The following is a 14,553-nucleotide window of genomic DNA, read 5'->3' on the forward strand; positions in this document are numbered from 1 at the left end:
AAGGAAAACAAAGAATTACATAACTCAGTCACAAGTGATGCCATTTCTGTAATGCACAATGTGCAGAGAGAACTGACAACTCACTGAAGGGAGCAACCTTTGAACTCCTTCCTCTCACCAACCTCTATCACTATAAGCAGAGGGATTCACGGTCATGGGCTGATGGACACAGGGTCACAACAGTGTAAATCTGACTGCTGCGTGTGGAGGCGGCACTTTATTCCCTTGCATTTTACATTATGGAGGTATATATCAGGCTTTCTAAACTGAAACATCATTAAGCTTTTCGATATATATTTTTTTAAACTGAAGAGTGGCCCTGTGTATTATTGAACATGGCAGAATCCACACACTAAAAACCAGTAAGTGATCCCCTCCCCATCTATAAATCAAAATATTTTTAGACATTTTCCATGTTCCCTGAGGAGCAAAATTACCCCCAGATTGATAATACAACAGATACACCCAACACGGATAAAAAAAATAACTGGTTAAAGAGCAATACTGAGAAAAAGTTATTTCCTTTTATAAAAATTAGTAAAATACCTAGAAGTTTGGATAGTTTGTTTTCTTGAAAAGGCAGAGACAAAATATTGAACAAAGTACACCCTCACACAATCTTTATGGAGAAAAGCCTACAACTTTCAACTAAGATATTTAAATAAAAATACACTGCCAGGATCCAAGAGGATTCACCGTCAGTATTCCCATACAGCCTCACGCTCAAGACTGCTACTTTCCCTAGATGGTCATATGAGGTGGAGCTAACAATGTTTGCTTTGACTTGCTATTAACCTTTTTGTTTGGATTAACACTGAAATTAATTTTTCATCAAAAAACTGTTAAAGGGTACCAAAGACCAGACTGAGGAGCAGAGAGCAACAGGATGTGTGACAAAAACTCTGCTGGTACCACCTACACACAACATTTTCCCTCTTGGTAGTCAAGAGGCAACTGGCCTAAGAGGGAAATCTTTTAAATGTTATATTTGCTTTTAATTTTCTTCTACTACAATAATGAACCGATTAAATAAAGTAAAATTAGGGGTTGGAGAGATGGATCAGCAGTTAAGAACACTGACTGTTCTTGCAGAAGACCCAGGTTCAGATACCAGCACCCACATGGCAGCTAGCAACTGTTCATAACTCCAGTTCCAGGGGATCCAACGGCCTCTTCTGTCCTCCGCAGGCATTGCACGACACAAGTGCACTTACCTACATACAGGCAATACACTCATACACAAAAAATAAAAATAATGAATATAATATTTAAAAAAATAAAGCAAACTCCTTAATGACTAGGATAAAAAAAAAAATCTAGGTTCAGGTACACTGCAGGTACCTGAAGGTTTGTATTACTACCCTTCTACCTTCTTTTCTGCTGCTGTGATAAAACATTCTGACCAAAAGCAACTTAGGGGACGAAAGGGTTTATTCTGCCTACAAGTTATAGTCCATCACTGAGGGATGTCCCAGTTAGAGCTCAAACAGGACCTTGAAGCAGTACCACAGGACCACAGGGGTGTGCTGCTTGCTGCTGGCCAGCTCACTTCACAGACTTAGCTTTCTTTCTTTCTTTCTTTTTTTTTTTTTTGAGACAGGGTCTCCCTGTAGCCCCAGCTGGCCTGGAACTCACTATGTAGACCAGGCTGGCCTTGAACTTATAGAGATCTGCCTGCCTCTGCCTCCCGAGTGCTGGGATTCCACACCTGGCTTTAGCTATCTTTCTTATAAAGCTCAGGACCACATGCCCAGAAAATGGTGCCACCCATAGTAGGTGGGACCCTCATGTATCAGTTAACAACCAAGACATCTCCTATAGACATTTCCACAGGCTAATCTCATCTGGGAAATCCCTCAGTTGAAGCTCCTTTCTCAGGTTACTCCAGGCTGTGTCAAGTTGACAGTCAAAGCTAACTAGGCTGTCTACCTACCCATTCTTTAGAATATAACCTCAGTTCTAGTCACTTCAGGGGAAGACAGAGGCCTAAGCAATGATCAACCACAAAGTTGAGTAACTGACATCCACAGGAATCAAAGATACATTCAAAGGAATCAGAGCATCCTGCTAAATTCCTTGAGCTTGGGTTTGATCACTTACCTCTAGCATGACTAGTACTCAGTTCCACCCCTGCCCCCTCAAAAGGCTTCCTTGCTTTTATGGCTCAAACACTAGGGAGAATGAAACTGAGAGTTTAGGCCACAAATGTGCAGCTGATTTCTCTAGGCAGCATCACAATTTCCATATAATCCCACTTATGTTGTTCCCTAAACAGAACTTGGGAATTCTGCCCAAGTTATCACACAGATGTTGGGCATGGTGGCGCACACCTTTGATCCCAGACATTGGGAGGTAGAGGCAGGTGTATCTCTGTGAGATGGAGGCCAGCCTGGTCTACATAGTGAGTTCCGGGTGGGATGGGACTAGGGAGACTTTATCAAAAAACAAAACAAAACAAAACAAAAAACAAAACTAACCAAACCAAAAAAAAAAACCACCCAGAAAACTTAACACACAGGAGCTGTTTCAAATGTACGTCATAGTCAATCACTCTTTACAGAATTTAACACACACACACACACACACACACACACACACATACAAAAAATTCATTAAACACAATGGAGTTCTACTCAGCAGTAAAGAAAGATGAAATAATGAAATTTGCAGGTAAATGGATGGCTCTAGAAACTGTTACACTAAGTGAAGTAACAAAGACTCAGAAAAACAAACGATATATGTTCTCCCCCATATGTGGCTCTTAGCACCAAATCCTTTTCAATTCCAGGTCCTTTTAATAAGATGATGCTATACAGAAGTCCCTTCTGCATGAAATAACTACCGTTCAGCTGAGCCTGATCACTAAACATAGTCACAACTGGGCTTGTTGACGGTTGTGCTCATTCATTAAAGGAGGGCTAAGCAGGGTTATTGGACCCTCACTGGGTTATCCAGCTACTCTTCCCAGCCAACTGTATGTAATTTGGCCCTATTTACACATGGCATCTTGGATTTGGGGAGGGCTAAAGTATACAATCTGGGGAAGGTTAGGAAGAGAAGGCATGACCCATACTGGGTAAAGGCTTTCTAGTGTACATGCCCTCAGGTCATACATACACCTCAGCAACCCCTCAGTTATCTTGGTAAGTAAGCTCAATAAATTCATTGGTTCCCCAGTAAAACTTTAATCAAACATTGGCTTGACACTAGAACCTTAAAAGGGAATAAGCATTGCTTAGCATCCCCAGGAAAAGATGTCTCACAACAGGTGGAAAATTTATTTGTTAATGCTATTATGTCTCATAATTATTTTTTAAAAAAAAAGAAAATGAGAATGTAAAAGATCTTAAGAGGATATGGGAATGGAGGTATTTTCCAAAACAGAAAAAACGGGAACGCCTAAGCAAGTGATAAAGGTCTGTTTAGGTTTGTTATGATATATAAAGGATGAGACAAAAATAATATACACATAATCTTAAAATGTCTATGGTCATAGTTTAGTCAACTAGTTTAAGGAACAAAATACATGTCAAGGTTTATCTAATAATATATGGTTTTTTACCCAAGCCTTATCTACATAGCACATGATAATTAAAAGTACCAGGCTGGTGGAACTAACCTTATTGGATGTTTCATAGCCGTAGTTTGAGGCCTACACTAATGTGGTCAGAGGGACTTAAAGGACAGTTTTTGGCCCTTGTCCTCCAAGGATGACTAAGTTCGAGGGGACTATGGAACATCTCTCAAAATGTCCTGTAACTGTGTTGAGTCACCTGTCCCCTTGCTCAGGGAAGACATGGAGACCCCACAAGATGGACTTTATCCAGTGTCCTGTCGACAAAGAGGAGGGTCAACTCAGAGAAAACATCTCATTCATGCTTCCAAGTGAAGCTAGACATGGTCGAGCAGGACCTTTGACTTGTCTTCATATAGACGGAACTGGTAAAAGAAAGGAGCCATGTGACCAAGCCCATGTGACCCCTGAGGAACAGATCCTCAAATGACCTTAAGTGTAAAAATAGATTGATTTCTTTGGGCCAGCCGTATGGTCTTGAACACCCAAAATGAATGTATAACCAAAGAGTAAAGTCATCAGTATATTTCTTTAAGAGTTCAAGGGATTACACTTCCCAGACATTAGGCTTAAGTATATACAAAAAGTTATTTAAGTAATTATTTCTCATTGGTGATTTTGTTCCTAATCAGAAAGTGCTGCTAGATGTAAGATTTCAAATCTAGGTCTCCAATACAACCAGCTATTGTTCTAAAATGATGGATAAATTTGTTTTGTCCCCCTATCTAGAAGCCTTTGAGAGGGAACTGACACTGATTCTAACCACTCCAACAGCTATCAAAATACCTGAAAGCAAATCCTGAATCTATCACTTTAGATTCCTGCCTTGGAAGACAAAAGAAAAATGAGGAAGAACCCATTAGAGGGATGCTTTTGGAAGCCCTCATCAAGAAATTCCAATGGACTCTGATATGAACATTTGAAAACTGCCCTGTTCTGCCTTTTGTTCTAGTTCCCTGTCTAGAACTTGTAAATGCTAATTACTCTTGCCTTTACTTCTTTACATTGCCTATTCAGGTTTCAAGGTCTTTCTTTTCCCACTAGAGATAAGAGTCATGCAATTTGGGAGTCTTTTAGATAGACCCACTGAAGGGGTACTCTAACTGCCTCACCCTGTATCCCTGTTCAGCATGGATGAAGCCAGAGCGGTCTGCATCCCTATTCCCTACTGGCAATTTGGGTAACCTCTTCAGAGGATGGTGTGATAAGAATAGGAGGTAAGAATTCGTTAGGCAGTCAGGATAATAAAGACCCCAAAGAAAAGTAGCCAGTTTTTTGGCTAAAACTCACAATGTCCTTGGGCCTCTTAGCAACATGCTCTGTTCCAAAGGCCAAAAATGTTGAAAATATTTGGGAGCTTTTATCTAATCCTTAAAAGATTTTAGGGTTACTGCCTCTGGAGGTGGGGGTGGTGATGTTAGAGAGCCAAAAGCCACATAAAAAATAACTAAATAAATCAAAGAAGAAAGAATTACCCTAATGTTGACACCACACATTATATTCAACATTATTGAATTATTTCATGGAACCCCATATATAATGTACAATTATCAAAATAAGAGAGTAGGGCTGGAGAGACGGTTCAGTGGTTAAGTGGCTGCTCTTGCACAGGACCTGGGTTCAAATCCCAGCACCAACATGGTGGCTACAAACCGTCCCTATCTCCAGTTCCAGGGGAATCCCATGCCCTCTTCTGACCTCTGCAGCATTGCATGACGCATGTGCACTTACCCACATACAGGCAATACATTCATATGCATAAAATAAAAATAATAAATAAAATATTTATTTAAAAAGCAATTAAAATCAAGCAATAAGAAATTAGAGTACAATATGATTTCATGTAAAAGATTGGCTTCTGTCATTTTTATCAAAAATAAGAATATGAACCACAAGATAAGAGCAATGAATGAACATTAAACATCACAAAAATACTATTATCAGGGCTGGGTGTGGTGATGCATGCCTTTAATCCCAGCACTTGGGAGGCAGAGGCAGGCAGATTTCTATGAGATGGAGGCCAGCGTGGTTTAACCATTGAGCTCTAGGCCAGCTGTGACTACAAGGAGACCCTGTCTCAAATAAAATAAAGCCAAACCACAAAATACTACAGTTTGATGGCAGAACACTGCTGATTGTAGTATTTTTGTGTATGTGTGTATTGCCTGCATGTAGGTAAGTGCACCTGTGTCGTGCAATGCCTGAGGAGGTCAGAAGAGGCTGTCAGATCCCCTGGGACTGGAATTATGGACAGTTGTTAGCTGCCATGTGGGTGCTGGGATTTGAACCCGGGTCTTCTGCAAGAATAGTCAGTGTTCTTAACTGCTGAGCCATCTCTCCAGCTCCAATTTATAATGTATTCTTAACAGCAGGCTCTTATCAAATTTCTGGGTGTGATTTTCTGGCTGCTTTGCAAGACAATCTATATAATTTTAATAATCTGCATGCTTTTAAAGATTTAGCTCAACTAAAACTACATAAATCAATATTTATAATACATAAGAAATGATAGTATTTACATTTTTAAATAATCATCTATCTATCTATCTATCTATTTATCTATCTATCTATCTATCTATTATCTATATGAGGTATTTGCATGCATGTATATTAAGTGCACCACATGTGCTTGGTGCCGTGGAGGCCAGAAGAGGGCATCAGATCCCCTGGAACTGGAGTTAAGGAGAGTTGTTAGTCTCCCTGTGGGTGGTAGGAGCAGAACCTGGGTCCTCTCCAAGGGGAGCTAATGCTCTTAACCACTGAGCCATCTCTCCAGCCCCTAGGGTTTACATTTTTAACAAAAAAGTTTCTAACTTTACTGCTACCTGTTACAGTTACACCAAATATCAGAGGAAACCATGACATGGTTTTTGTTTTGTTTCATGATGCAGCCTCACTATGGAGCCTAGGCTGGCCTTGAATATGCATTCCTCTTGCCTCACCTCTCAAGTGCTAAGATTATAGGAATATGCTACCTTGCCTGGAATGACAACAGTTTTAATCATCATATTAGAATTTTCTTCTATCTTAAAATTTATGCTATATAATCGCAGAACATATTATATAAAACAATTAACTCATTTGGCTGTATCTCAGAGAAAAGCATTAGCCTGGCTCATTCATTTGCTCTACAAAATTTTGCTACATATATACAACCGTAATAGACCATTTTATTAGTGACAGTCAAGGAACAAGTACATTATTCAACAATGATTGAGCACTCTCTATGAAGGGTAAACGTCTAGTCTAATCTTAGTCCTCTACGTACTAAACTCAAACCATTGCAACACAAGCTCTTCTAGCCACCTTGAGGAAGGGCTAATATTTATGAACAAACAAGATTTTTCTGGTTCGTGACTGATATAGAGCACATATTAAGATACCACAGGTTGTGGCTGACAACGTCTAGTTAAAATTACCAAACCAATTTGGGGATAAAAACCAAATCTATCATGTTAAGTTTTTATGATACTCTAAAGATGAGATATACCACATTTATAAAGGCCCACATAGACTGTAGTCTATCTAGCAAAATCCAATGCTGGCTCAAAAGACATGACATTCAGACTGTCCCTAGTGGTGCTATTAGTGAGTATAGAGACAGAAGGCATGCCAGCAAGATAAAATCTGTATCAGATTAAGAGTAAATCATAAAGGGGGAAAGCTGATTTAATTATTATATTGCTCTTTTCTGATAACTCTAGCAAAGTAATTTAGAATCCTCTGATGTCCGTTGAGCTGTAAACCAATATTATTTTCAATATAATTTGATGAAGTACATATGATAACTTTTAAAAGCAAAGTGCAATTTCATTTTTTAAAAATGCATACACAGATGAAGGCTTTGTGGAACTGGTGCTGCAGAAAAATGAACTGCCGTGTATAAAGTATTTACCTGTCAAAAGGTGAACAAAGTAACTGTAATAAATTCCATATACCACCCAACTTTCCTGATGAAACAATATCATCAAAATGAATACTTCTGAAAATCATATTCCCTGTTCATAGGACCTAGAGAAAAGTAAATCAAGCTTTTTATGGCAAGAATTTGAACACAACAGAAGATTTCCTAGTTATAACTACTCTGGTCCAAGGGAAGTTTCAGAATTTGAATATATTCAAGAGCTGGGTTCTCTGGTTTTTGGAAGGGTTGAGGAACTAGCAACTATATTGCTATAAGAGAGTAAAATGGTGACCTATAGTTTTGTTTAGTTCCTCCTACAATAAAGTCGGTAAATAGTTACATGATTTAGTGAGCACATGACCACTATAGGGACAGGACCAAGTTCAAGACTAGAGAATAGAATTCACATTAAATGTAAAATCTGTTATTAGGGGCCACCATTCAGGTCATAGAATGAGTTTTTGTAATACTATTTCCTGGAATGATATTCTGTCTTCTTGAATAGAAATCTTTAGTGCAACTTAGCATACGTCCTCATTTCTTTGGGATGATTTCCATATTTAATGAAAAATTCCCTGTTCCATTACGTCCTTTAACTATGCTTTCGAGTGAGGCCTCCAGGACTTAGTGAGATCTCAAAGCTTTTGTGATGGAGGATTTTTTTCTTTAAATTTCCTAGCAATGACTTCCATAGAAACATTTACCCAAATACCACTGAGTAGAAACCAAAATCCTTGTGGGATAATTCTGAGTAGGGACGAAAAAGAAAAGGAAATGAAAGATGTCTGGCATATACAGAGATAAACTACTGCAGTCCTCATTTTATACAGTTCTGATGTGCATGGATTCCATGGTTTAATTACATAGCCAAGTACAACTCCAATTTTAATTACCAAAAATACAGGTACGCAGCTACCTGAAATTTCAAGCTAACTGCTCAGTGCACAAATCATGCTATAAAAATAGCAGGTGTGCCTCATGATTGGTGACTAGTCACTTGACTACTTCTGAAGGCTGCTGGTGACTAGTCACTGCACGTCTAGTATTCAGTTCATGCAAAGACAGCCAGTTGCACGGTTGTTGGTTGTCTCCTTGTCAACCCACATGACTCTTTATGTGCTGTGGGGGTGCTGCTGAGGCCACCACCACACAGGGGCCTCCCAAGACACAGCCCAGCAGCTCAGGGAAGGTGAAGTCAACCACAGAAAGAGGAAAGTGAGGACCATGTGACAAAACTGAAGATGGCCCAATGAATGTGACTCTGGCAAAGAAAACAAAAACCCAAACCAAACAATAACAAAAATATGCCACAGAACTCTGAGATGTTTCATGAAATTGAAAGTGCTAGGATGAAATGTTGCAAGCCAAGAAAGGAGATGGGCAATGCATGGAACAAAGCTTGCTCTGTGTCCCACGTTTCACAACAGAAGCAAAGGCATCATTCAAACCATGCTTAATAACACTTGAAATATCAGCATTTTTAATGTTTTCATTTATTGTGCTACTACCTTTACTACTATTTTAATTTTCCAATGCAGATGTTGCTAATAGTAAGAGAGCTTTGATATTTTCAAAGTTCTTGTTTTTTTTTGTAATTCTAGGATTACAGGAGTATACCACCAGGCCCAATTTGTTTCAGCAAAATATTTTGAAGGCCATTGTGTCACAGTAATTTTCCTACTGTTACTAAGATTATTTTTGCAGAGCTCAGCTTCTATGGTCTGGTTCAAAGTCATGCAGCTGTGAACAAAGAAAAAGATCCCCTGTGTGGGACAAAGGTTAAATGAAAGGAAAACAAAGAACAGATATGCCTATGCCAAAGAACTTCAGAATGTAACCAGTTCTTTACATAGAGCAGGGCCTTAAGCCTGCAAGAACTAGAAGACCAGGAAGCAGCACTGGAAATCACACATAAACATTTAATGTTGCAAAGAACTTATTATGGAATTACAGAGAAGATGAAGAACCCTGAATCAGCCAGGAATGTGTCTACAGCAGGACAAACTCTGAGTTGATAGAATTTTCAGGACAAAGTGTTAGATATTAATACTGTTCCAATAGGTAAAGACTCAGTATTTGATCCTAGTAATCTCTGAGCTGTTTGCTGAGCATAGAGATCCTTTTTCAAACATAGTAAGTTCATACCAAAGACAAACGTACTTAGGAAGAGTTCCACGTAGGCGACCTTTGTCTCGAAGACATGAGCAGGGGCTCACAAAATTCTGATGAGGCTCCAGGAGTGGAAACCACTGAGAGAAATGATCAAGCACAGACCAGAAATGTGGTCAGGAAAGTTAAAAAGAACTAGAGACCTAGACAGTTAAGGTCAGGGATCTGTGTTACTATTAATAGTGTAAGGGCAATGATCATACTGGGTACTAAGCAATTATGACTTCCTAGGTGGAATGCTCTAGCCAGAGCCACAAAGCCTCTAATCAAAGGACCAGAAAAATAAAAATAAGGAAAAGATTCAGGTCAAGTGCAAGATAGGTAGGCACAACATCTCTGGACTACACTGACAGACATGTAAAACAAAGCCAACAGGCATGGGCACTTGGTTCCACACCTCCAACATTTAGCTCAGTGCCCAGCAGCTAGTGTGTACCCTATCAGTGGACACTGGTAGAATAAATCAACATTCTGCTTTACTGCTAACAGTTTCATCAGCTCAGAGTGGGAAACTAGAGACATGCTCACCCTTCAAAGCAAAGAAATTCAAGACAAGGAGGCAGTGTAGTGGTAAACAGCACTGTCCAAATCCAAGAGTAACAGGAAACAATTGGGTAACTGTAGACAAACTGCCTGTGTCTCTTATCTTCAAAAGAGGAACGAACACAGTACCTACATCCACAGAGTCCCTATGGCACATAATGATTTTGGTATAGAGTACTTGACACAGTAGGTGAATGTCTCTCAGAGGAAGAGCTCCATAAATATTTAGCTGCCGTTATTACTAATCAACACCTTTAAATGTGAGGCCAGGCTGGGAGAAACAAGTAGAGGTTCATCTTCCACATACCCACTCCTTCCCCCTCCCCTACTTCCCACTTGTATTTACTTGTTTAAGATGAGTCAAAAGAAAAATATATCTAATAAATAGTTCTAATAAGTAGTTCTTTAGGTTCATAAACATACTCTTTCACATATAACTGTCAGAAAAATATAAAAAAAAGTTCATTAAGACAAAACTGAAAATGTAAAGTATATCCACATGTCAAATTAGTAAAGTTTTTTTTTTCCCCAATTGTAACAATGTCAGGACTCTGAAGGGAACATGGGTATTCTCATGTACAACATGTGTTGGCAGAGTATAACCCGAGACTTCAACTACTGCAGTCATCCCTAGACTCATAGACTTACCAGAGTTAATTTCATAGTATCAGAGTTGGGAAACATCATTAATACCTGGTAGGATGAATGTTAAGTACATTACACACAGTCACTGCAGGAGAACACAGGCAGCCATAGCCACACCCTGAAGAACTGGGGACACAAGGATGGACAAACACATAAGCTCTATGAGCCCATTTACAGTTTCCTTTAAAAAAAATAACAGAAATAAATAGAGGGGAAAAAACATTGGAAAGTCACCAGAACACTCCAATAGCTTATTTATAGATTTGGGGCTGACCAATGATTTTTTTTTTTCTTGACAGTTTCCTATATAATGTATTCTACAACCAGAAAAAAAACCATTAAGTTTATTTTGTATAAAGATAGCTGATTGGGGCTGGAGAGATGGCTCAGTGGTTAAGAACACTGTTGACTCACAGAAGACCCAGGTTCAAATCCCAGCACCCACACAGCAGCTAACAACTGTCCGTAACCCTAGTTCCAGGGGATCTGACAGTCTCTTCTGTTCTCCACAGGCATTGCACGACATGGGTACACTTACCAACATGCAGGCAATACATGCATACACATAAAATAAAAATAAGTAAATTATTAGAAAAAAAAGATGGCTGATCATAAACAGATTTATTTCAGCTTCATTCCACTGAAGATAATGCTACTGACAACATAATAACTAGAAAACTTCTGTCACTCCAAATTCAGTAACACTGACATGAAATCATTCTGATAAAAATGGCTGTTCACTGTCTCATCATATGACTCAGCCCTGAAAGCCTGGGTATGCCAATGTGGTTAAAAGCTTTCACCAACATCAGCCATTATGGAGCAGGGTCTGAGATGGTATCAGTCTTTTCCTTAAAACGAAAGGCTTATTGAACCTCTAAGATAACTTTCAAGGAAGTCTACACTGTCTTGAAGGTAAGAATTATGAAATGTCTTGACAGCTGCACCATCAGTTCTTGTTTCCCCTTCCTTCCATTTAGGCAGAACTTGAGAACATTTCTGAAATTGCTAAGCATTTCCAGAGTGCTAGGCATTTGAGCAAAGCCCTCGAATCTACCCCACTCAGCTCACTTCTGTTCTACACAGCTTCAAATTCTGAGGATAGGAAAGTTCATGAAATATACAACAGGCTGTCCTCTGCAATTATATAGCAGTGTTCACTTTTCTAAAGACTGCAGAACAAATTAAGTCAGCAGGATTTACATCTTACCTGTACTGGTGTTTACTGTTCCTCACTGACTATTTCAGGGTGCTTACAGGATGAGTAGGACTAGATCTTGCATTTTATAAGTTTGAGAGTTTAGATCTGTCAACTCAGAACTTCATTGATTTAGCCAATTTCTTTTACCAAACTAGTATGGAAATACTGGCAAGATGGGGCATGAGGGAGGGTATGACTATAAGCTTGTATGAAAGTACTGTCGAGTATAAACCTTAACTAGAATGCATATAACTTATTACCCTGTAATGATAATTCTATACTATGGATGGCAAACCAGATAGAGCATCAACACTGGCCCTCAGAGCTTTGGCTTCTCAGCTGTCAGGGCAAAGTAAGATCACAGAACACAGCTCTCCCGTGGCTGCCTAAGTGCTATGGAGCTGAACATGGAGGACAAGCCTAGGTACAAATGGGACTTCGGCTGAAGACCAGTTCAAACTGGAAAAATGAAGAAGGGCACCCAAGGGCTCCAGAGGATAAGGCTCTTTCTTCACATTTCACACTAATGTAGCTTGTGGTCATCTGTTTACTAAGTAAAATGGCATTTGTAAATAACAACGCCATAGGAGTTTCAGGTGGCATTGTTACTAATATTACCGTAACCTGTTACTCTTAAACAGATCTTAAAACATTACCACCACTGCCCACCCCCACCAAAATACCTTCTTAAACTTATATATGGGCTGTAGGAAATAGGGGGGAAATATATGCTGTAGAGAAACTATTAATATTCAATTTACTTATCACAACAGCACTCCTCAATACAAGTTATTTACACAGGCCATTTTACTGGTAGTGAACTACAAATAATCATTGAATTACTAAATGAAAAATACTTACTTAAAATACCAAACTTTCCCCAGAACAGAAGAATGGCCAAAACTGGGAAAATGACAATGAGAATCTTCTCATTCGGAGAAAACCATGAAGCTGAAAAGAAAGAAACAAAAATCGTAATTAGTGTTTACCGTGCTCATTTTAAACACTGCTAACAGTCTCAAATATATCCTTTATTATGCTGGAAGAAGACAGAAATAAAACTATGGCCACAGTTTATACACATAGTATACAAAACAAATTACATGTATAATTTATTCATAAAACAATTTCTTCTTTTGGGTGTGTGTAGCATGTATGTGTATACAGGCATGTGGAAACCAGAGGTTAGTGTCTAGTGTCTCCCTGAATCACTCTCCACCTTATTTTGTGGGACAGGGCCTCTCCCTGAACTGAAGCTCACTGGTGAGGCGAGGCTGTGCCAGTGAGCTCCTGGGATCTACCTGCCTCCACTGTCCAGAGTTGGGATTGCAGACACATGTCACTGTGCCTGGGTTTTTAATGTGGGTGCTAGGTATCTGAACTCGGGTCCCCACACTTTCACAGCAAGTTTACCCTGTGATTCATTCCCCCAATCCCATCTAACAACACACTCTATTTAGGAGGCTCTAGTGACTTTGGTATACCTCAGCGTGTGTCTCTTGACCTGTGCTCTGTGGAAGGGCAGCACAGCTGCTGAAAGCAGGCTCTGGCTACACTGCCTGGTATGAAAACCAAGTCTAACTCAAAATCTGTGGTGGTAGACAATGTGTGAACCCTCTGCTCTTCACTGTCCTGAGCTGCTGCCCAAGAATGACAGACTACATCCCTTGAAGAACTGCTGCTATTAACAAAAATAGTATATGCAAAAGGCCTATGGCCAAGGTTGGCACTTACGCTGTGCTCAGGAACTGTGAACTACAATTAGCATTGTGTTTGTATGTTGAATATGTTTGTATGTGTGTGAAGTGCCAAAATTACCTTCCAAGAACAAAAAGTGCTCCTATAAAGGCTGACTTGGGGGACCAGGTGAGGCAGTTTCTGGGTCCCTAGACCCTTCCCTTACTGTGACCAAGATACACAGGAGCCCTGACTCAGGGAACCAGGTGAGGGAGCTCTCTGGGCCCCTAGGTCCTTCCCTTACTGTGACAAAGACAACACAGAAAGGGCTCTGGCCTTTTCTCAATTTATATTAGAATAGAAGACTTGTCTCATGAACCATTATACTTCAAAAGGACTTTATGTAAACATGAGGGGCTTGGGTTATTTGGGAAGCTGCTTAAGTATGTTACATGTTACACAGTTAAAATATATACAAACATCCTACATACATGGAACTGAGATAGTAAGACTCCAAATAAGACTTGTTGAGACCTTTTAAAATATAAGGTTTAATTGAATCTGATAACTCCATAAGACTGTAATTTTATCTATGTGATTTTTTTTTCCTGATAATAAAGCCAATTAAATGCACTGAAAGTATTACAATGCTTGCCTGACATGGATATGTGCTGGCCGAAGGGCCCTTTCTCTTCTGTCCCAAGCAAGCCCTGGTGTTCCTCTGAAACCAAGACGATGCATTCAAATCCTCCAGGCTCTGCTCTTGATATCAATGTGGAAGTTCATGGGCTTTCATTCATAATGGCAGCCCTGCATTTCTTACACTAGGCTTTTATGTTA

At 39.5% G+C, this 14,553-nt stretch overlaps 1 protein-coding gene across 4 annotated transcripts in view; it reads right to left on the reverse strand.

The window, feature by feature from the left end:
• The window catches only part of LOC103740731 (leukocyte surface antigen CD47), a 73,530-nt gene that overhangs the window by 21,891 nt on the left and 37,086 nt on the right, over positions 1-14,553 (reverse strand). For all 4 annotated transcript variants that reach the window (XM_029567516.1, XM_008841422.3, XM_008841421.3 and 1 more), the window contains exon 3: positions 12,898-12,987. In XM_029567516.1, the coding sequence (XP_029423376.1) occupies positions 12,898-12,987 (90 nt within the window). The remainder of the gene's footprint in view (positions 1-12,897; positions 12,988-14,553) is intronic.

The sequence above is a fragment of the Nannospalax galili genome, unplaced genomic scaffold (assembly GCF_000622305.1).
Source record: "Nannospalax galili isolate Female #2095 unplaced genomic scaffold, S.galili_v1.0 scaffold261, whole genome shotgun sequence".
In the NCBI taxonomy this organism is placed as follows: Eukaryota; Metazoa; Chordata; class Mammalia; order Rodentia; family Spalacidae; genus Nannospalax; species Nannospalax galili.